Raw genomic sequence first — 22857 nt, forward strand, 5'->3', positions numbered from 1 at the left:
GCGGAGCAAAACTGTAATCAAAACTTAATTTGGTGTAGACGTGCAGACTTACTATACTTGCTGTTTTTTTTTTGTTGTTTTGTTTTTAAATTCTGATTATTATTTATTTATGGTCTCAACCACCATTACGATGTCAGGAAGCACGTGTTATATAAAGTAAACCGTGAGCCACCTTTGATGAAATGAGACGGAAAGACCCGTGTCTCTCAGCCACGGCAGCTAATTTGGCTCGCCGATACAGTGTCGTGCCCTCTCCACAGTTTTGATTTAGTCTCAAAAGTAGAGGGGGGGGGGGGGGGAGTAGTTCTAAATTTGCATGAAAGGCAGACTCCTAAATGGACCTGAGTGAGCGAGTGAGTGAGTGGGCGCTTCTCTGCATAGAAAAGTACTGGGGGAGAGCGGATGAATCTTCACTTCAAAGTACACCAGAAACACAAACTTTGCACAACATCGTCCACTAATATAAACCAATCTGTCCCAAAGGCGGCGTGTGTTCAGCTGGGTATCCCGGACAAAAGCAGCAAGAAAAGTCTTAAAACCGAGTGATTAATAAAGCTAGGACTACGTTTCGAGGCGGATTGTTACTGGCTCCTGCTTGGGGTTGCAGAGCAGTGGGTTTTGAGCGCTGCCGAGTTGTCTAGAGTCGGTCTTTGACTATCAAAACTTTTTTTTACATAAATAAAATCTGAGATTGAGCTGCGCGCAGGGGCTCGGAAAAGGTTTTAGAACATGTCTTCTATTTTGCCTTTTACTCCCCCGATTGTTAAAAGGCTTCTAGGCTGGAAAAAAGGCGAGCAAAACGGACAGGAAGAGAAATGGTGCGAGAAAGCGGTGAAAAGTCTGGTGAAGAAGTTGAAAAAGACGGGGCAACTGGACGAACTGGAAAAAGCGATCACAACTCAGAATATTAATACGAAATGCATCACCATCCCCAGGTACAGGTCATATTTAAACACGCTGACACGGGTGGGATTCTAATCGAAGAAGGAAACGGGAGTTATTTTGTAGCTTTTGACAGCTAGTTTCTTTGCAGCAGACTCGAGTGGGTAAACATTTGCTTTCTGCTGCTAGCGTGGTATGATTGTACAGTACTTAACATATTTCAGAAGTGCTTAGGCTGTAGTGGGCATACGTGGGGAGGAGTAGTAATATCGTGCTTACCCACGTCGTTGAGTTCTGTAGAGTGTTTGTTTTCTTCAGTAGCCAACGTAAAAAAATCACGATAACCAACTACAGCAACAGGAACAAAAAATAAAAACAATTCTACTTTAGCTTTGATGTTACTAGCACGGGATATTGCTACACACAGTTGGTTATAGTTACACGTTCATATTTTATGGCTGTGAGTGAAACTAAGTTACAATAAGGTCATTCATTTGATCCCGTAGACCACTTTTCATAGACACTGTGTCCATCGCGCAGACAGATGGCTCTCCTAGTCCTAATGTACATTGTTACCATGCCATTGCACTAACAAAAAGAGGGCACGGTTCGATCGCACCTTTTCCACTGAACTTGATTGAAAACACATAAACACAGCGATAACGATTGTGTTCGTTTGAAACAGCTTGATGTGCAAGCACCGACACTACTGCAAAGTAGCATTGATACTAGTAGTCATAGAATGCTGTTAACATAACCCAAGGGATACTTAATATTACAGTATGAAAGCCAGCAGTAGCGCTGTTTTTGTTGTGTAGTGTTTTTTATTTTATTTTTCACTTTTAAGTAAACCTGTCTTGTTAATGTTTGCAAGGCCTGTGTATAGCGTGATATTTTTTTATGTAAACACATGAATATGTTTTTTTCTTTTTGTGAAGTTGAAAGTAGCGTGCACAATGGTCATTACACTAGTGTAGCTAGATCATTACACTAGTGCAGTAGCTTCAGAAGCCAGTAGAAATGTGATGCCTGATACAAAAATACCTATTATTTTTATTCACCTTTTTTTTTTTTTTTTTTTTAACAACCTGTTGCCAGACTGGTGTGGAATAACTATGCAAAATGCATTTTGGAGGCTGTTGTTTATTGAAACATGTGTGACACATGTTTGATTTAAGTCATTGTCTTGTTTGTGCAGTAGCAGTGTGGATGGGTTCTAGTGTCTGGTGACAGCTGTTGATTGGCAGGTAGGAAAGGGTTTCCTGATGATAAAGGCCCTGTCCAGACTCCTGAGATCAGCTGGTACCCCTAAAGGTCACACCTCCTCCTCAAGAGCCTGTTAAAGGAGTTCTGCTGGCTTGTAGGACTTGAGAACGTGGAGCTGATTTGTAAAGTCACCTGTGTGTGGTCTTATTACTGTGCAAATGTGCTGGTTTGAGCATGGCGAAAAAAAAACACAAGCATATACTGTACCATGCTCCAGTCTAAGTGGTATATATGTCTTGTGTAGTTTCAGTAATTTATTTTACAGTCATTTTAAGTGTAATGCTTCTCATTTGATATACTGTTAATGGGGAGCAATGTGACCGACGCACTTGTAGTCAAATCTAAGGCATTATATCATGGTGGCGTTGCAATGCAGGTGGAGTGTATTGAGTGCTGTGTCTCTGTGACTGCACTGCACTTTAGAAGCTGCATGTGTTTTGCACTTGCTGCGTGTAAAGCTGGGTTTGGAATTGGTGTAAAAAGCTTTTAATAAAACAGCATGCAGTTCCCATGTCTTGTGGCAGATGTTCCAGAGCGCTGTAGTTCAGTCAAATATTTGACATCACCATAGTTATAAAAAAACAACATAAAACATGTGAATAATAGCTACCAGGTGTGTCTGGGATCCCAGGTGCGGGGGAACCAATTAGAACATTTGTAATACACAGTGGTCCATTGTGAACCACTTGGGATGTCTTGAACTGGGAGCAACCAGGGAGCTTGGGTCATTCTGTATGGGTCATTTTATTTGAACCACTGTGGTTATGACGGGACGTGTTGTGTAACATCGTTTCATAGTCAGTGTTTCACCATGTAGACCTCTTGTACTTGAACCCAGGCTCATTAATCATTCTGATTTTACCAGTAAAGCAGTGGTGGAAGGTCTGGGGTGCTGTGCACTTGCAGTGTCTCAGTCCAGGGGATAGACACTCCTTTTCAGCTCTCCTAAGATTAGACTAGTGCAGTGCAGAGTGACTAATGATGTCTGAATGTACACTCTGTATGGATCACAATGCAAAGAGCCATTCTACTGGGAGAGGGCAACATAACTTTGGATGTAGGGACACTCCATAAAAACGCAGCCTTTGGCAATACCAAGACTTTTTAATGATCAAAGTTATGTGTATGAGGATAGACCCATCTGTATGTGTGTGAGGAGAGACACATCCTGGGCTTGCCACTAATCTCATATTCCATATGTATAGCAAGTAAACATGTTATGGATATTGTTAGGCTAGTGAGATTTGAATGTGTAAACAGTGAAAGATGGTCAGAAGATTTCTGTGCATTTTTAGACATTTGCTGATTTCAGGTATTGGTGTGTACAGTATGCTGTGGTTCGTGGGGGTGATTGGTTTCTTTTCTCAGGTTCTAGTCATTGATCTTAGTGACGTTAGCTCCCCTAGGCCCTGGTCTCCAGTTATGAAAGCCTGTGCTATTAATAGGCTGTTGCAGACTGTGGGCTGCTGTAACTGCAAGCTGAGTGGTTCATATTAAACTCAGCATTACGAGATGGTAAAAGTGTCATTTGAGTTTTAGCATTTCATTAAATAAGATGTTCTAGAAGCTTTAGCTCTGTGGTAGCCTCAGGTTTTCTCCGCATGCAGAAAAGGGTATCAGGACTGAAGGAGAGGCACTAGTGAGGAATGCAGAGGAGGGTACAGTGCTGTAGTGGCAGTGAGAATTAACTGATGTCTGATCTGTATAAACACGATCCAAATCAATGCCTTCTGCATGAAATCTGACCTAGCAATAGCTCCAGGTGAGGTGTGATGTCAGGGCAGTGCTGAATGATGATGTCATTGATGATGAGGAGTGTGTGTCGGTCACAGTGCAGCCAGCCGTGTCTCGGGCACCTGTCAGCTTCTGCTACCTGCTGTGACCTTTATACATCTAGATTAGTTTATATGAAGGTTTAATATTCAAAAGAGTGTTGTGGCGTGATTCTAATGCTCGGTTCAGCATTACAACTTGCATTCACCTCCAAGCTGATCGAAGCCTTACAGTGCCTACAATGTGCTGACTGTTCACACAGTACAGTGCAAAGTGATGTCCTATATGGTTAATCCAAGTTCCTATTTCAAATGCAGAGGGTGGGACGTGAGGGCACAGGTAGAAGCTGAGTCTGCTGTGCACTCCTCTTCATCAGAAAGGACACAGTGTGATGTTTGTTTCAGCTGACACACACGCCCACCCCTCCCCCTGAATCGCTCCAGTCACTGAGTCACCACTGAGCTGAAGAGAGAGCTGCTGTAGGACTGGGAGGACAGGAAGAGCTCCTCCTCTTTTTTTACTTGACTCTGGATCGCTGTGCGCCAGCAACCTCAGACTACAGGATCCTGTGCAGCCGGGGTGATTCGAAAGTCAATGCACCAAAACCTGTCCGCTTGTCCAGTGACTTTTGGACAATTTATGGTAACTTGTGCTAAAATGCCTTGAGGCTAGTCTTTGTCTAATATAAATACCAACTCAAAATCAGCAGTAACCCTTGGCAAAACAATACAGCTGCAAATGTGCACACTTTGTATGAAAATTTCATTTGCTTTCTGCAGCTGTAATCAGCAGCGTGCATGCTGTATGAGAGCATGGTATGGACTGCAGGTCAGTTCGGACTACTGGGATTTAAAGAGAATATATTCTGAATTGTTATTCTGAGTCACACACATCCATGCCTTTCATGAACCTGCCGTCAGTTTTGTGCCAGCTTTCCCACACAGCCCAGGCTACACCCCTTTCTTTTATAAATAACAGTTTATTGTTACAGTAGCAGACCAATCCAGCACTTCCCGCTGGAGTTTGTCATTTAGCTTGAAGGCATTTTAGCTTTGAAGTGACTATACCGGTGTGCTGTCAGACCTCCTCGGTTGACATGAAACTAAAGCCCATCATTTTTCATCATTTATTTCTGTTCTGCCTACATGCTTTCTTATACCTTTCCGGTTGCTTAGATAAGGTTGTATTCATTTAATGTGGTGGAAAAGCGAAGTGCTCAGTGGGGCTTTGTCTGGTGTCTGGCCCTCACGTTTCGTAAAAGGAGACGTCGAATCATCTGGAGTGGCAGTCGGAGCAGGCTGCTTTTAAATGGACCAGGCAGTTTTCTAACACTACCCCTGGTCTAGGTCCATCCGTTTTATATTAATTTATTGTTTGCTTGCTTTTGTGGTGTTTGGCAGAGGGACAGAAATCTGCATCCTGCACGTACGGTTTAGTTTTTTTCAAATGCAAAACGAGTGAGTCATTGGTGCAGTTCGGCCTCATGTTTAGTCTTTGTTTGTTCCCAGAGGGTCTAATAATAGAATGCAGGTAGCTGGAATTTGATATGAAGAAAGTGATTGGATAAAAAAAAAAAAAAGTAATGGTTTCATTGGTCATTGTACAGTGGGAGGTGGGAGTTTCAGCATGGTGTGATCTCACACAGTGGATTTTTTTCTTGAGGAAATCATTGCGCGCCGCTCTTGAAGGCGGTCATTACTAATGCTGCTTCACCTCCATTTTGTCAGTAGTTTTTCACCTGGAACCAAAACAGCAAAAAACCCCTTCGTTCTGCAAAGCCAAGCTCTTCACAGCCATACCTCTTTGCACATTCATGACAGCATGCATTAGTTATGGTTTAAAGGGACCAGAGAGTGCAACATGGGGAAACACAGCAAAGAATATGAGGTTACATTATTGGAAAATAGAGGATTCCGGAATTGAAGGGTTACGTTGTCTAAACCAACAAAACTCTCCCGTCTGTTTTTAACACCACTATCACTTTCTTCTGAATGTTGTAACAGTATTGCTATTATCCGATGGGGACTCTTCACATTTCTCTTTTCTCTATGATAGTTATGCACCACGGATTCTTTGTAACCACTGTTTATACAGCTCTGTTAACCCTATACCTTCTGAAACACACACTTTCTCATTGGCCTGTTGTGATTTATTGTTCAGAAAGAGGAGGCTGGACTATAATGGAGATCACATCAAAGCGTTCTGCAGTAAAGGGCTGGTGTATTCCAATGCTAAGAGTGTACTTTGAAAGTGTGAGGTGTCTGCTCGGATTAGGATCACCAGAGCTCTTTCTTGTTCACAGCCGCTCTTGCCTTCAGTGTGAAATGGCTGCCCTGGGGGCTGGCTGGGTGAGACAGGGAGGCAGTGATTACATTCCTCTAACCAGGGCTTGTGTGGACAAGCATTGTGTTAGAAAGAGTTGTGTATGAAATGCCATCGCTGAATACACATTGCAGTGCTGTCATTTATTTGGTTTGGTTTCAGCATGCTGTGTGGTGTTATGGCTGGAGAGAGCGTCACATTACAAAAGGGTGTTCCTCACTAATTGCGGTTTACATTTGAGATGATGTGTGCTGTGTAACTGTGGATTTATGCAATGTATAAATCAGGTACGAGGACTATACAGTATGTTGCCTATTAGTTTTGCACTATTCAGTTTCTCATGTTAGAAGTGGTATTTTACTCATGAATGTCATTTTCAGGAGTGACTGCATCGCTGTCCGAAATAAATAAAACCCAGTGCTTCTGTCAACATGGATTCAGAATGCTTCCTTTGTTTGGAAAGATGATTGACAGTAGATGAATTAAAACACGTTGCTTCACTGTGCCAAGACCTTTCCTCGAATTGTCAATATTTTTGCCGTCCAGTACATCCATTTTTTAATTTTTTATTTCACAAAATAAAAAGTGTAGGCTTACCAAGTTGGATCCAAGCGCTAGTTTCCCTGCAAGCTGGCTAGCTAGTCCTTCTGCTCTTGCACACGAACTTGTGTTGTGTGGCAGTCTGTCAGTGTCGTGAACCCCATGTGATGCAGGGTGTTCATTCAGCGCATCAGCAAACCGACACCTTGGGGCTCCTGAGTTCAAGAGAGTGAGGGTAGACGGCCCAGCTGGCTGACACAGGTCATGTTGTCGCTCGAACCTCGCGTCACTAATACAAGATCAGTATTCACTGAGATATCTTTAAACAGGAGAGATCCACTGAGCTGCAGCATCTTGTTTTTGCATTTGAACATGTGTTAAAGTTTGGAACTTTGCCTACTCTTCAAACCATGTCACCATGCATCCACATACAAGTTGTTTTCAGTTGGTTCCAAATGTGTTAAACTATGTTAAATATTTCAACGAATAGGAAATTAAATGGGATCCAGCACCCCTGTAGAATGAGGCTCTAGTGTGAATGCATTGAAATGAATCTTTTCAGTTGTTTCTGTGTTTTTAATAATGTAGTAGCACAGCAACCTTGCAGTACTTGTGTGTAAAACTAAATATAATAATAATACTTTTCAGTTTTATTTGGGGTTTCATATATATGTTATAGAAAGGATTTCATAATTCACAGATGTTTTAGTACGTCCTTGGTGTTGCTGTAATCTGTCACTGCAGCAGTGGGAGTTCTACAGCAACCTCCTGTTGCAGGCGTTCGGTTTAACTGAGGCCCTCTTCAAGTGCTCACACAGGCCCAGACACAGCCCTAAGAAGGAGCAGCCGCAGCAGCTCCAGAAGAGAACCCTCTGTGATCTGTTGCTTTATTATAATAAACGATGCTTGTCAAGGGATTTATCAAAAACGACAAGAAGCCAGCAGTCTCCCCTGGCCTGCGCTGTATCTCCAGTGCCGTGCCCTGCTTCGTCAGCCCTGTATTTTGAGGAAAGAGAAGCTCTTAATCTTTTACAACCTCCAACTATTTTTGACATTGGTTGAACCAGATAGCAATACAATGGCAGCAGTGTCCAACAGCAGGCTTTGTGAAGCTCAGTAATGATCTGCAGTTGTTTTTTAGATGTTAAAGGACTAGTAGAGTGCTGAAGTGGAAAGAAAGTGCTGTTTTAAGGATCCTGTCCCAGTCCAGTGTGCGCACTTCAGTTGATTCTCTGAGATGCTGATGAAATTATCCATTTATTCTTTGCTGAGCTCAGTCTGCCTCTGTGGGTATTCAGCACGGAGCTCAAGCAAGACAATCCTGAGACCACAAAGTGTCTCTTCTGTGTTCATGTGAGGTGGAGCTGGGATTCTCCGAATAGGGCTCTGGAAACGGAGAGCCGTGGAGTCAATGGGATCTCTTGTGTTATTCAGAGCTTAGGAATGCACAGACTTGCTGCAGTGTGGGTGTAGGCGTTTGTTTGGCTTGTGGGTCTTGCTTGGGGGTGGGTGATTTAGTTAGTAATCTCTGATTTTGCATTTGCTTGGATAATGGATGTTTTATGTACAATGTGTGTGTGTGTCTGTGTTTTTTTTTTTTCTGTAGCAAAGAAAATTGTTTTTCTTGAGCAAACTTCAATCGTGACAGACTTTCTAAATAGAGAGCATTGTTATAAGCTGAAGTAGAAAGCATTGTTTAAAATAATTACTAGCCCAGCAACTTGGTTACAAGGGCATACATTTTCTTTACCTGTATAAAGGAAATTGTCAAAGTTGTCTAGCATAATGCCTACTTTAAAACAGGTCTGGCTCCCACCAGCGCTGTCAGGCCCCTGCCTTTTTCATTAGCACGATCAGCTGGTTGCTTAGACCCTGATTCTTATTAATCTCAGACTAATGTTCCTTTAGGTAAGGCAGGTCAAGATTAGTGCTAATCGGGGGTCTGTGAAGCCAGCCATATAGCCCATTCATCAACACGAATTCAACCCCCAAAAGCATTCTGCCCCATCCTGCTGAACAGACAAAATCATCAACATGTGGTGTATGCTGCAAGGATCATGTTGGTGGGAATGGTGGGAATAGAGTGGAATTTTAAGAAGACTGTATTGGAGTGTTTGTTTCAGGGTGTGTGTGCAAGACATTGTTTCAGTGAATGATAAATGCATTTGTATTAAGCAGAGATTCATATTAACCAGTGTGATATAATCAGTAGCATTTCCCTTTTGAATCCCAGTGTAATCTGTCCTCATTTCAATGTGGTAATAATACTGTAAGCTTTTTGTTTTTAATAGAAAGTGTGCAAACGGTATTTAAGAAATCCTGCAGTGGATCCTTTTAATAGCAAATGCTGTATTATTTATTTCAGCCCCTGAAAAGGAACTTTTTTTTTTTTCCCCCCCAGATGTTCTTCTACAGTGTGCCTTACAGCTAACCCAAACACACGCTGTCACAGTGTTTATCGCACAGTGCTTTATGCACAGAACTGTGCTCCCATTCATCTGTGGCAGGTGATTTCACAGCCACTTGGTTTACTTAAAAGAATTGTAAGTGCATCGCAGCTAAAACAGAACAGTCATCCGCGTGCACCACTTACTATCGCTGCAGTTTATTTTTAAAATTGTGTGTATGCGATTGTGTGTACCTGAAAAAAATCACGCTACAGTAATTAGGTTTTTAAAAACTGGGAACCCTGCCCGTTGTATTAATGTCAGGTGTCTGCACACAGCCTCCAGTTCATTCCAAGCCTGTATAGATGGTAGATACTGTACTGGAGTGCTTCATTTGGATTGTACAACAGTATGTAGAGGCTACTTTTAAAAGGCTTGATTTCCAGTTCTCTTTCAGACATGAAAAACCCCATGAAGTTGCTGTTACCAGAAATAAACAGCTCTTGTAAATGGTGTTTTTTTTTTTTTTTTCATTGGAAGATTTGGAGTAAAAAGTGAAGGGAGCGGTTGAGAGAGGCTGTGAAACAAAGGAGTCTGAAGCCACAGAGGAAGGTGGTTGTGGTGGACAAGGAGGCTGCCTGTGGTTTCAAAACCCCTTTCCACACTCGCTCACACACACAGAATGCAAAAGAAGAAATTGTACTCCCAGTTACTGAGAACTGTCAATGCTGTGTATAACTTCACTGCGAATGATTACAGCACAGAGCTGGAGCGCTCAGATTAGTGGCAACCTTGTGTTCCACCCTCACTACAGCAGGAAAACCCCGCAGGGGGGCAGACAGATACTGAGAGGATCTCACACTATACTGTACAGGGCCTCAACTTAGTTTAATTTTAAATCTGAACTGCAACAAAATTACACTGCATGAGGAGATGACCGTGAAGATTATTGTTGGAAAACAAAACCACCGTGTTGCATAAGACTTTTGTACTAAAGTGGATGTGGTTTCGAAAAAAAATTGAAACCGTGCAGGTACCGTGTGCTGTGCCGTCTAAACCAAGACCTGCATTGTAGTTTTGTTAGACTGCCTTTATTAGTGAATTAGGGTTGTAAATGTGTGCTCGTGTTAGGAGGCAGAGCTGTTAACAGTACGACACTGCAGTCTACAGGAGCTGATTGTTCTTCTGTGTATGGGAGGCGGAGGCTGCAGTCAAGCAGCAGCAGGATTCTGGGTACCCAGCACCACTATGGCATCAAAATGACATGCTGCCGTTTTGAATGATTATTTCCACAGCAGCAGCCGTGCGGAGTAGCCCTGGTCACTCTGTGGCTGCCCTCTGTACTGAGCGCACAGCCCTGAAGATTGTGGACATTCTGCTACCCTGCTGGGTCGATGGGGGGACTGCAGGCTTGCAGGGCACCGCTTGGTACCAGATTTAGTTTCTTTTAGGAAGAAAATGTGCTTGTACTGAATCAGCCTGTTACCCCTACGCTGGGGGCCAGCAAGGGCAGTGTGCCAGAGCACAGGAAGCAGCTACAAGCTGGCAAAGCACTTGTTGATCTGCAGACTGCTCCTAGCCAGAGTATTTTATTGAGAGCAGAGGAATTCACTTTGATCTACTGGGCAGGCAGAAAGAAAGTGCAATCACAAACGTGCAGGGGGCAGACTCGTAATGTTTCGAGAGAGACAGGAGGAAGTGTTTAGGTCCCCATACCTGCAAGGTATTTGTGGAGGATTAGAGAGTGATCCTCCCTGTGCTGGTATGCCTTTCATCGTCTGCAGGGCCCATCTGCTGTAGCCAGAGTCGCAGGACAGGAAGCTCACTGTTCATTTCTGTCTGGTGCTTTTGATCTTTAGAATGATGCGTCAGATTTTACTTTAATCGAACTGTGCTTTTAAAAGAACAGTCCACAGAGGACATTGTCCCCCTCTTGCTTATTCTAAGAGACAGCTGTGTTCAGTTATTGTACTACACACAGCACTTCAGTCAAGGCTGACATTACGCTTTGCTGTCTGACCTGAAGCTTGTGAAAAGGGCGGTCCGCCCCCAGTCATTAATTGATAACCCCGTCTGTCACATACTATAGATAACCTTTAACAAGGGCAGGCTTCAGTTACCTGGATAATTGTCTCTCAGACAGCGTGTTTGTCATTGACAGCAGTGCAGGAAGCAGGGCCCTCAGTAAACCTGTGTTTATGAGCAGGGAGAGGTGTGAGCGGCTGCTTCCTGTGCTCTGTGCGAGGCTGTGGTTTCAGGGTGGCTGTGGGAGTCGGGAGGGTTAACCCTGTGCTTCCCATAATACAGCTGGTTTCAGTTAACCAGTGCCCACCTACATCAGTAGATCACTTTCTTTTCTGCACTTACTTCACATATGAACTGATGAAAATCAGCAGTAGTGTCTGGTTAATGTTCTCCATGACAAGTGTTGTTTTTTTTTTTTGTCAAAACCATTTTTGTTAAACTGATCTTTTTGCAAAAATACAGGTGTGTGTGTGTGTTCAGTGCCATGTAGTTTACACTGAGCTTCTGAAAACAACTTCAGTTCAGCTCTCCCCTCTGTATGGGAGAGAACAGGGGTATAACTTTATTTAAAAAGCCAACAAGCGAAAAAGCAGACAAAAAAATCAAACCTACAATGTGCTGGACTGACATGGTGCAGCTTGGTAAAAACACTCCTCTGTAAACAAGGGCTTTGTGCCTCAGCCTTCACCTGGCAGCGCTTAGATCTGCTGATTCACACACACACACACACACACACACACAGGGCTGCTAACCTAATTCTTTACGATGGCTGCCTGTTCATTGATGTGTAAAGTGTTAGGAAATGGCACGCTGTTTGACTCTGTTCGTGTTCTTTTATTTGCTCTGGCTTTTGTTTAACAAGACCTTCCTCCCCTCTCCTTGAAAGTTTTAATAATTAGGAAAATGAAGAAGGAAATACAGAGGTCTTGGAGCTGGCATGGACTGTATTACAAATTGGTTATAGTGTTGAGCTCATGCCAAGGCAAGTCTTTCCACAAAGCATTGTAGAGTAACTTCATAACCAGGGCGATTTTTAAAAAAAAATTTGTGTCAAGAGAGTTGTTGTTTGAGAACGGGGTAGAGTCAGTATCTTGTTAATGGAGAGGGGGATTCCGTACAGTATCTCCTCTCCCACTCTTGTTTCTGGTGGATGTCATTGCTGGAGGCTCTTTGTTTGTGAGAGGTGGTATTAAGCAATCCTTCCTGCTGGATATATGGCCGGGGATCAGAAAGGCTGTTTCTAAAAGCACACACAGGCATTCTCACAGGAAGTGACTTGTTATTTATTGAGACGTGACACGAAAGTGGGCGGAGGCTTGAATCACAAACGGGGGGCTGTTTATAGTTTAAGGTTGTTTTTTTTTTTTTTTTGTCTGCCATTTCTTTAAGGCACAGGAAAATGAATTCAATCTGGATCTGATTCTGAATGGTCAAGTCTCGTCCAGAGACCCCGGATTAAGAACGAGGACCTGCTATTCTTTTTATTTCACGATCAGAATGAGAAAAACCCTTATGGTGATTGTTCTGCAGTTTGTTCTGTTTTCTTTTAGTAGGATTTATTAAGATTTAGCTGTGGTGAAAAGTAAAAGCAAACTCAAATAACCAGACGTTAATCATTAATCATCTTGTAGAAAGAAGCCTGTATATCAGCAACTTGATTCTGAAAACACTGGCAGGTTGTTGATCATTTAACAGACAGAATGGTGAATCCAGCTTATTGAATGCGGTTCCGTTGTCTTTTCGTGTTTAAAGGGAGGGATGGTTATCACATGGGCTTGTATAATGTGTGCATCTGAACGGTAAAGCACAGATAATGAGCGCTGTACTCGGAACATGTTTGCTGAGATATTCGGTCATGTGCGTGTTTAGGTAGGATGCCCGCAGGACGCCCTTGTAAACGAGGTGATTCAGTCCAGTGCTTGCCGTTGTTCCTGACTGCAGATTCAAACTGTGTCCCTCCTTGCAGGTCTCTGGACGGCCGGTTGCAGGTGTCTCACCGGAAGGGCCTGCCGCACGTCATCTACTGCCGGCTGTGGCGCTGGCCGGACCTGCACAGCCACCACGAGCTGCGGGCCGTCGAGATGTGCGAGTACGCCTTTCACACCAAGAAGGACGAGGTCTGCGTCAACCCCTACCATTACCAGCGGGTGGAGACGCCAGGTAAACCAGCACACAGAGTCATCCTCCAGAGCTAAAGGAAAAGATCCAAGTGACTGAACAATACCTCCCTCCCAGAATGAACGTCTCCTAACGCAGCGGTTTGTTTTGCGACAGTGTTGCCTCCTGTGCTGGTGCCGAGACACACCGAGATCCCCAATGAGTACCCTCCTCTCGACGACTACAGCCATTCCATCCCCGAGAACACCAACTTCCCCGCGGGCATTGAGCCCCAGAGCAACTACATTCCAGGTACACAGGGCAGGGTGCTTGAATCTCATTAGAAAACTCAAAGATCGCCAAGGAGACAAACGTATAGACAATACTGGGTCTGGAGAACTGATCTGAGCTGCGCCGAAGCTGTCTTGAAGCGTGTGCCACTTAGATCACTTTTCTTTTCTTAATTGTAAAGCCGCTATGGAAGGCTTTGCTGTGTTACACGTTTCATTGTATCAGAGAGGTGACAGTGTGATGTTTCTGGGCGTTTCAGAAACCCCACCGCCAGGCTACCTCAGTGAGGATGGGGAGACAAGCGACCACCAGATGAACCACAGCATGGACGCAGGTAAGCAGCGCAGGGGGAGAGCCTGGCCCTTCACTGCCCTTCTGACATTGTGGAGCAGAAGGATTGGTACAGGTAGACCCCAGGGTGTGGAAAGCCTGGACACATTAAATAAGCTTGTGCCAAAGCCTGTCTGCTTTTAAGTTTGAAGGTGCATTGAATGAGACCACGCTCTCTGGTTCATTGTTTTAATACACAGATCCCTGGTTTGCAGCTAAACTAGTTAAACCTGACCAGGCACTGTCTGTCTTGTATTGGAGTCCTGTAAAATCCGTTTTAATGTAGACCTTGTGACAGCAGGTACAAACTCTTAGCAGTTTAAGCCATTCCAGCTTTTGTTTGTGTTTTAATTAGACACACCGTGCACCTTTTGCAATAGCCGCTGGCAGCAAAGGTTCACAGGAACACTCATGATGCAATTGAGTTATGCCTTGAACTGAGAGCGTGACATGACTGTGATCTAATTCTTAATTTCAATTCCTCATCTTTCAATTTTCAGGTTCTCCGAATTTGTCACCTAATCCAGTTTCACCTGCACACAGCAGTTTGGGTAAGCATTAAAGCAAAACAATCTCCTGTGAAGGAATGGCATGTACGTTATTAGTAATCAAATGAAATGTTAGTTTTTCTTAGTCATTTTTTTTTACGCTTGAACGTGGAGTATGAACTCTTTAGTCAGTAAGATGAGCTGAGGTTCAGGGGGAGGTCACTGGGTTTTCAGTGGCTACAAGCCCAGTTCAAAGTTTGCCTGTTCATTTTATTTGGATCTACTGAATCTGACAGAAAACTTTTTTTTTTTTGGTTGAAAGGATCAACAAAAGACAGTCAAAGATGCCACTGAAAAAAATACAGAAGCTTATTGAGGTTAAGAAAAATAGATTTTAAAACCTTTAAAGTATTAATGAAGGCTTGCATATTGATGACGATGCCATCACTAGGTGTATTATTATTATAATTATTATTATTATTATTATTATTTATTTCTTAGCAGACGCCCTTATCCAGGGCGACTTACAATTGTTACAAGGTATCACATTATACATTATTTCATATTATACAGATATCATATTATCCTCACCATGGCCCGCCCCTTGTTTTCAGTATTAATGAAGGCTTGCATATTGATAACGATACCATTACTAGGTGTATTCCTCACCATGGTCCGCCCCTTGTTTTCAGTATTAATGAAGGCTTGCATATTGATGACGATACCATCACTAGGTGTATTCCTCACATGGCCGGCCCCTTGTTTTCAGTATTAATAAACGCTATGAAGTTGTTCTGATTGTGTTCCTGGTTCTGTCCCCAGCAGACCTGCAGCCAGTCACATACTGTGAGCCAGCGTTCTGGTGCTCCATATCGTACTACGAGCTGAACCAGCGGGTGGGGGAGACTTTCCACGCGTCCCAGCCCTCGCTCACCGTGGACGGGTTCACCGACCCCTCCAACTCTGAGCGCTTCTGCCTGGGCCTGCTCTCCAATGTGAACAGAAACGCAGCCGTGGAACTCACCCGGAGACACATCGGTAAAGAACGCTCTATTTAGATTTCTGTCAAAGCGTCAGTGTTTCGTTTATTTAATGTTGTGAATAGAGTAGATTTTATCATGTTTATTTGAAGCACAGAAGATTATTTAGTTTGTTTTTGTATGGCTGCAGTGAGCCAGGCTGGGTGGTGCAGCGTGGTTAAGTTTCTGTAGCGGTGGCGGTCACCTTTCCACACAAACCCAGCTCAGGCTCCTCTCAGAGTAACAGCGTGGTTTTGCTGGAGTTCACGGTGGTTTCACTGCTGCAGTTGAAGCTTCCTGTTGTTCCATTCACAGTGCTGACTCATGCTGCACCAGCCATGAGCACAGTGCAGCTTACAGTGGCAGGAAGGGGGTTCAGTCGGTTGAGTTCAGCACTCAGGGACATGTTTTCATAGCGCGCCTTTAATTCACTCCTATTTTTTTATTTTAAAAAATAAAATGACACGTTAATGTTAGAGTGCTAGATTACTTCTAGTTTAGTAAAATGAACAGGTAAAGTATGAAACCCATTCTAAATGTTTTGTTTTTTCATTATGTGTGCACATTGTGACTGTGTGGTGGTCTGTCTGTCTGTCTGTCTCAGGCAGGGGTGTCCGCTTGTACTACATCGGGGGAGAGGTGTTTGCAGAGTGCCTGAGCGACAGCGCCATCTTTGTTCAGAGTCCGAACTGCAATCAGCGCTACGGCTGGCACCCAGCCACAGTCTGTAAGATCCCTCCAGGTAAGCATGGGGCACTCTTACTCTACAGTGCAAGAGCCTTGACCCAACCAGGTTTCCATGCGTTACACAGTGCAGAAACATAACCAAATGATTTCACCTCTGTAGCATACACAGTATGTACTGAACAAGATCTGCTGATCAATGGAGCCACGCTGGCATGTCTGTAGATGCACTGTTTATGGGAATAGAGTCTTTTTTTTGCTTATATTCCGCACAGATGAGTCTCACACCTCATTGTTTTCCTGTCTGATCGCAGGGTGCAATCTGAAAATCTTCAATAACCAGGAGTTTGCCGCTCTGCTGGCGCAGTCAGTGAACCAGGGCTTCGAGGCGGTGTACCAGCTGACCAGGATGTGTACGATCCGCATGAGCTTCGTCAAGGGCTGGGGGGCAGAGTACAGGTACGACTGCGCTGCAAATAGGTTCCCATCTAGCCGCTCGGATGCTAGAGCCACGTTCAGTACAGGTGCCCAGGAAACCCACGTCTCAATGAGTAATGCAGTGCCCTCCTCTGAACCGCTGGCAATGTTGGTTTGTGTCACCTTGGTACACAAAAGGGAACATATTGAAGATATATTTGTGTGTATACTGGGATATGTAACCACAGCTTCACTTCCAGGGCTTACTGAAGGTCACTGAAGGGAGACACCATTTTGTTGCTGTTTTTGATTTATTCTAGTTTGTGTTCCTCTTTTTAAAATGGCTGCCGTAGCTTAGAAAAAGAAAAGTTTTAACGCAATTGTTCTAACAGCTAATTTAAAAAGAGGTGATATTCTGGATTCTAAACGCTGTAATCGGATCCAAATGAAAATGTAATGACTGCTTGTTGGCGAACGTTGGCAGTTTAAATGCAGTGGGAAGTCTCTCTAATATCAGGATAATTAGTATGGGTGTACCAAGTAATCTCTCCCAGCAGTCTTTGCCTAGAAACAAACAGAATTGCAGCATATTGAGAAAGTCCATTAAATATGCTAAAGCTCTCATATTAAGTGTAATTATGTAATCTCTTTTTTTTTCTCATTTTTTCCGTGTGAAGTGCAGCTGCATATACTGCATACAGATAGTCAGAAAGGTATCCGGTGAGCTGCCTGCTGGGAAACTTTAAGATAAACATATCTAATGGCCTAAACGGGGCATCACTTTGAAACTGAAAAAAATTGAACATTAAAAAGAAAAAGAGAATGATGCCCACTAGCTCCGTACTCTACTGGTTAGCGTTGCAACAGCGCCGGCTTTTATTAATACATCAGAAAAACTGAACACAGAGGTAAATGCTCAAACTTGAAAGAGCGTTTGTGTTTTTGTTATTTTTTTTTCTCTCTCTCTCCCTCTCTCGGTCCCCTGGCAGGCAGGGAGGTGCAGTCTCACAGGGCTGTCATTAGGAACGCCCCTTCCTTGTAAGCCCTCCAGATGCTACCGAGGCCTCTCATATAAACCGAGCCATTATCCCACGGCGGGCTCACAGCCAGGGCACCTAACATACTCCAGATGTGCATGGCTGAGTGAGTTAGGGGCTCATTATAGACAGCCTGTGATTACAACTCGGAGCTGGGCAGGAAAACAAATGGCATTAGAGCAGAGAGGAATGATCCAATCTGAGACGTGTGCTGTTGAGTTTACTGCATTGGAATTCATTTGGAAATGATAATAATAATAATATCAATAATTGAGTTTGAATTCCCAGTTGGTACAATAAAGCTACAGTAAGTATACACTTACTAGCTTTTCAAGTGCTCAGACTCTTCATTATTGTCACTTGTATTCTGTGGATGAGTGTTCATTTTAAAATGGCAGCCTCTTTACCCCAGCTAAAGGTTTCAGGTCAGTTAGTTCACAGTGAGCCTCTCCCAGGACGCTACATTCCCACCTGTGGCGTTATGCTGGAGTGGATGCCACTGGAATCACTTGGTAATGAGGTGTGTTGTGTGTTTGTTTATAGTTTTTTCAATAAATATTTGAGTTGTGACATTTATTACTTTGGCGATTGAAATGGTGTTGATTTTGAGTCCTTGGCCTGCTGGATGTTTGTATCCGTGTTAATGAGTATGCTCGAGTTGTTCTCTTGCTCTGAGTGTTCAGGTCAAAAGGTTGCATGAGACTGGTGGGTTCTTTGAGTGGGGTTGACTCATTTGCAGCAGCTGACTCATTGTAAAAATACGACAGCACGGCCAAGCAAACCAGGACCAGAAAAAAGAAAGAAAATGACTCAATTCAATCAACCGAGTCCCACTGCAGTAGGATACAGGTCAACTGAGACACGCTGGTCTCATTGTTTTCCTTTGTAAATCCTTTCAGTGCCATTTACTGATATAGTTTCAAACAAAACTATGTATCCTATCAGTAATGACTACCAGGCTTGTGTGTGTGTATATATATAAAAAAGTAGCTTTTCTCAGAACTGATGGGATTGTTGATCTAATTGATCTCCAACCATGGTTATGAAAATCAAACATGTAAAAACACTGAAATAGGCAGGGAAGCATCTTCTTTAGTGAGATAAAGGACTGGGGTATGTCGGTCAGCCACTGTTTTTAGCTCAATTGAGCAGACTCCAGTCTTATTAAGATTCTCTGCTGGAGAAAAGGGGGGCTTTATGCTTGTTTTGAAACAAAGACTTGATGTTTTTAGTGCTTTTTAAAACATGCTGCTGTAAACATGATTGGGGTCATTTAAGGCATTCCTCAGAGTGAATCTGCAGGGCCAGGGCATCATCTAAGCAGGGAGGAATGCATTGCTGGTCGGACAGGCTGCGCGCTGTGTTGTTTTTTTTATTTTACAGCTCCCATGTTTTGTTTGTCTCATGCAGGCGGCAGACTGTGACCAGCACCCCCTGCTGGATCGAGCTGCACCTCAACGGCCCACTGCAGTGGCTCGACAAGGTGCTCACGCAAATGGGCTCCCCCAGCATCCGCTGCTCCAGTGTGTCGTAAGAAAATCCCTCCCCTGCCCCAGACCGGAACACCTGCAAGATGGATCCCGCGTGGGGTCTGAAGAATCACAACGTTGCTGGCTTCATTCACTTTTCAATGCCACTTCTGCCACTTCTCAAAGACTTGTTAGCACTTTCTGTGGCAAAAGCCAAGGGCAGAGTGCATGGGAGACAGTACAGGTTAGTATTGTTTCCTGGGGCCGGTATCACATGATTATTTTGTCTGGTTTTATTTGTCTGTTAGTTGTTTTGTTTGATATATGTTTTGGCAGGTGGTGCCAGAAGCAGTAGCATGGGAGTAATATTCCCGAAATAGCAGGATTCCTGCTTTTCCTCTTTGAATTGTACAGGTAGAGCCTTTTAGGGAATAGTTTATAACAGGAGCCGTTTGCAATAATGCTTGTTTCTTTGTATTAAAAGAAAAAAAAAACATTGAAGATTTAACACCTTGAGTAAAAGGTTTAATCCATTTATTATTTTTTAGATGGAGCAAAAAAAGAAAAAAAAGAAATGAAAAAGCTCACATTTGTTTATCTTAATCATATCAAACAAACCATTGCTTTCATCTGAAAGAGTACACTGCATTTTTACATTCACACAATGTGCAAAAGGGGAACAGATTAAAAAAGTACCTTTCTTTTATAATGATTGATAGTTCTGAGATTTCGTCCTGGCAGTGAGTGATGATTGCAAGCTCAATCCAGGGAGGGGTGGGAATAAGACTCCCATTGCATAGCAGTGTGATCCATTCCAGGTTCCACTATTGATTTTAATCAGACACACCTGAGCTTGTTACCGACACACTGTGGCTAATCAAGCTTGTATTAAAACCTGGAATGGGTTAAACTGCTACGCAGCAGGAGTCTCGCTTCTGTCCCTGCAGTCTCTTATGATGACGCTGCGCTGGACATTGTGTGTTTCAGCTTGGTAACTTGCTGCAGTGTGAAGGAGGTGGATGTTAGAAGCTCAGTTTCTACCCGCCCCTGTGATGTCACAGGGCATTGTTCCTGGGCTTCAGGGCTACAGCTTTACTGTGGGACACAAGCCACAAATCACAAGGTCGCCCCAGAGCATTCACTCATTAACTAACTACATTATCCGATGCGTACCGAATGCATCTCAAAAGAACTGAACTTGACCAGAAGTAAAGTGCTGGTGAATCAGCAACTGTGTAACAATACAAGCATGAATACAACTACTGTATGCAGTAGTGTTGTTGAAATGTAGTTCTGTATTGAATTAATTTATTACTGAGCAGTAATTTCTCCAAATGCTTTAATAAAGCAATCTGTTTCAGCAATGGTTTCTTTTATTGACAGTCGTAAAGGAAGCTGTAAATACTGTATATAGACACACACTGAATGATTATTTTTTCATTACATTTGAAATGGAGGTGGCATTTGGGATTTCACCATCACAAAGCAATAGTTGAAATTGAATTAAAAGATACGTTGTATGTTATTTAATTAAGCAAATTCACTGTAGAGGTTCGGATCCTTTTTAAATATATACAAATTCTTAAGATCAAAGGAAAACTTATTAACCCAATTAACCTCATTTATTAATAAAGATCAAACCATTAATGTGTTTTAGTGCCCTTTTAATAATTTTACAATCTCGCTTTACAAAGCAAGTTCTAGAATTGGTTAATCTAAATATATAAAGTGATGTGTTTCCTGAGCTTGTTCCCCTATAGTATTTTTGTAAAGACTGTGCAGTGTGGAATGGCTTTGTTTTGAATTTGTACTGTATTAACACTACAGAAAGGGAACGAGGATTGGCTCTCCTCTTGTCACTCCCCCTCCACCCTCTCCACATTTCTATCCTTCATACAAACCCACTTTCCAGTACAGAATGGAGAAATCCACAGCCTTGCTACAGGTGTGTACAGTACAGCAGGTCTTAAATTGATAGCCTGCTAGAGGAGATGCAAGCAACCATCAAACTGAGGTGGTTCTTGAGCTTCGAGCGACACATTGAAACAGGGTAGTGAGGGCCGGGCAAGTGGAATTCCCCACCCCATTGGAATAGGCCTGGGAATGACGAGAGAAGATCAGGTATCCATGTTGGACTTATTGCTCGGAGCTGGCAGTATTATGAAATTATACTGTTATCTGTCTGTCTAAAATCACAGCAGATTATCTGTGTGCTGTAGCAGGATTGGGCATTTTACCAGACCCGCGCTGAATTCTCTTGTGTATTAAAGAAAGAAAGAAAAAGACGTAGCGTCTGCAAGTCTGACAGAGACTTCGAGCATTTATACATTGTATTTTGTTAGCCGTTATTTGTAGTTTGTAGAAATGGTTGGAGATTTTGGTACAAAATAATAATAAAGGGGGAGGGGGTGAGGGATGCCCTTGTGCTTTTTTTTTTTTTTGTACAGCACAAAAAGTGTAAATGTTTTAATAAAAGGCAAATGATTGAATATTATATGCATGTATAATTTGTTCTTTTTTTTAATGCTAGATTTGTACACTCCAGCATTTGTACCGCCTCTCTCCTCCCCAACAGTACAGCAAATCCTACAGGTTTGAAGTTATTAAAACGAAGTGGCTGTAGTGGGTGAGCAAGGTGCTGCAGGAATCCTTATTGAAATGCTCCTAATAGGAGCCCAGATTACCTGCAGGGCTTTGAATCCTGCCAGTCTCTCTGCTAATGCACAAGACCGAGGAGGGGGAGGAGTGAGGAATCTGCAGTGCTGGCAATACTATTCACATGCAACTCCTCTGAGCCAGTGGGTGTCATTTGGAGCTCAGGAGAACTGGTACAGGTGTTCACTGCCGTTGGAGTGGGGAGGGGTGTGCAATGTAGGTGACAGACTCCATTTCACAGGCTAGCTCCTATAAAACATTCGCTCAGTTCTACCCATTGCAAGGCTCTCCGTTACAGAGGGAAATAACCAAGACTTTGAAAACCTCCTGAGAGAATCAGTGGAGAAATGCTGGGTCCCTCTACACCCATCATAGAGGGTATTCTGACATGTATTTTAAGCTATCACAGTTCACAGTTAAAGGAAAATGTTTTGCCTTCATGTAGATTCATGTATATTTGCGGATAGCGTTCGATTAGTTTAAATTTTAATATTTTTTTTTTTTTTATAAAGGTGCTTAGTTTTGTACTTTATGCTTTGGCTTATACTGCATTTCACAGTTAGTTTTTATAATGACTGATTTTTTTTTTCCTGTATATGACATTTCTGTTTAAAAATAATATGTATTTGTTCTCCTTTTTTAATAAATCTTTTTTTTTTTTTTTTTACTGTCTTTGTACTTGTACCGGCACATATTAAATGTTTAAGAAGTAATCAAGCTGTGTAAATGAGATCCAAACTCGCTGGGGGGGCCGAAGCAGAGGCATGCAGAGGGTTAGTCAGCAGGGTGCGGTAATGGGGGCTAATCAAAACCATTTGTTCCTGGTTGAAAATTTCAGTCCAGAAATCCAACAGTGATTAGTCTGAACGCAATAAAAAGCAGACAATACATTCCGTAATACATTTTCCTAATACCTTACTGTTACTGTAGTGGGTATCCGCTGAGAGACAGAGGGTTTGTAGTTGACAAATAGTTGCAGTTGCAGGTGGCTGCCACTAGGGTACCAGCAATGGTAGCCCTAGTGCTGAAGATATACCAGGACTTCCCAATCCTGGTCCTGGGGACCCCATGTGTCTTCTGGTTTTCATTCCAATGAAGCTCTCCGTTATTTAACTAAACCCTTAATTGAACTAATAATTTGCTTTTTACTTGTTTTCAGCTCTTAAACAATTGCA

The 22857-nt window shown here is 42.9% G+C and overlaps 1 protein-coding gene across 2 annotated transcripts; it reads left to right on the forward strand.

Moving 5' to 3' along the window:
• The first annotated feature begins 378 nt into the window (after positions 1-378).
• On the forward strand, positions 379-22344 carry smad3a (SMAD family member 3a). 2 transcript variants are annotated; one of them, XM_034049448.3, is made up of 9 exons: positions 379-935; positions 13162-13355; positions 13470-13604; positions 13843-13917; positions 14414-14464; positions 15224-15439; positions 16025-16162; positions 16419-16563; positions 18969-22344. In XM_034049448.3, exons 1-9 carry the CDS (start codon positions 730-732, stop codon positions 19090-19092), a joined length of 1284 nt encoding a protein of 427 aa, XP_033905339.1. In that variant the 5' UTR covers positions 379-729; the 3' UTR covers positions 19093-22344. The 2 variants fall into 2 exon arrangements, with proteins under 2 accessions (XP_033905339.1, XP_033905340.1); XM_034049449.3 differs by having other exon boundaries at positions 380-935; positions 15227-15439.
• Positions 22345-22857: the final 513 nt, after the last annotated feature.

Source organism: Acipenser ruthenus, chromosome 24 (assembly GCF_902713425.1).
Source record: "Acipenser ruthenus chromosome 24, fAciRut3.2 maternal haplotype, whole genome shotgun sequence".
Lineage (NCBI taxonomy): Eukaryota > Metazoa > Chordata > Actinopteri > Acipenseriformes > Acipenseridae > Acipenser > Acipenser ruthenus.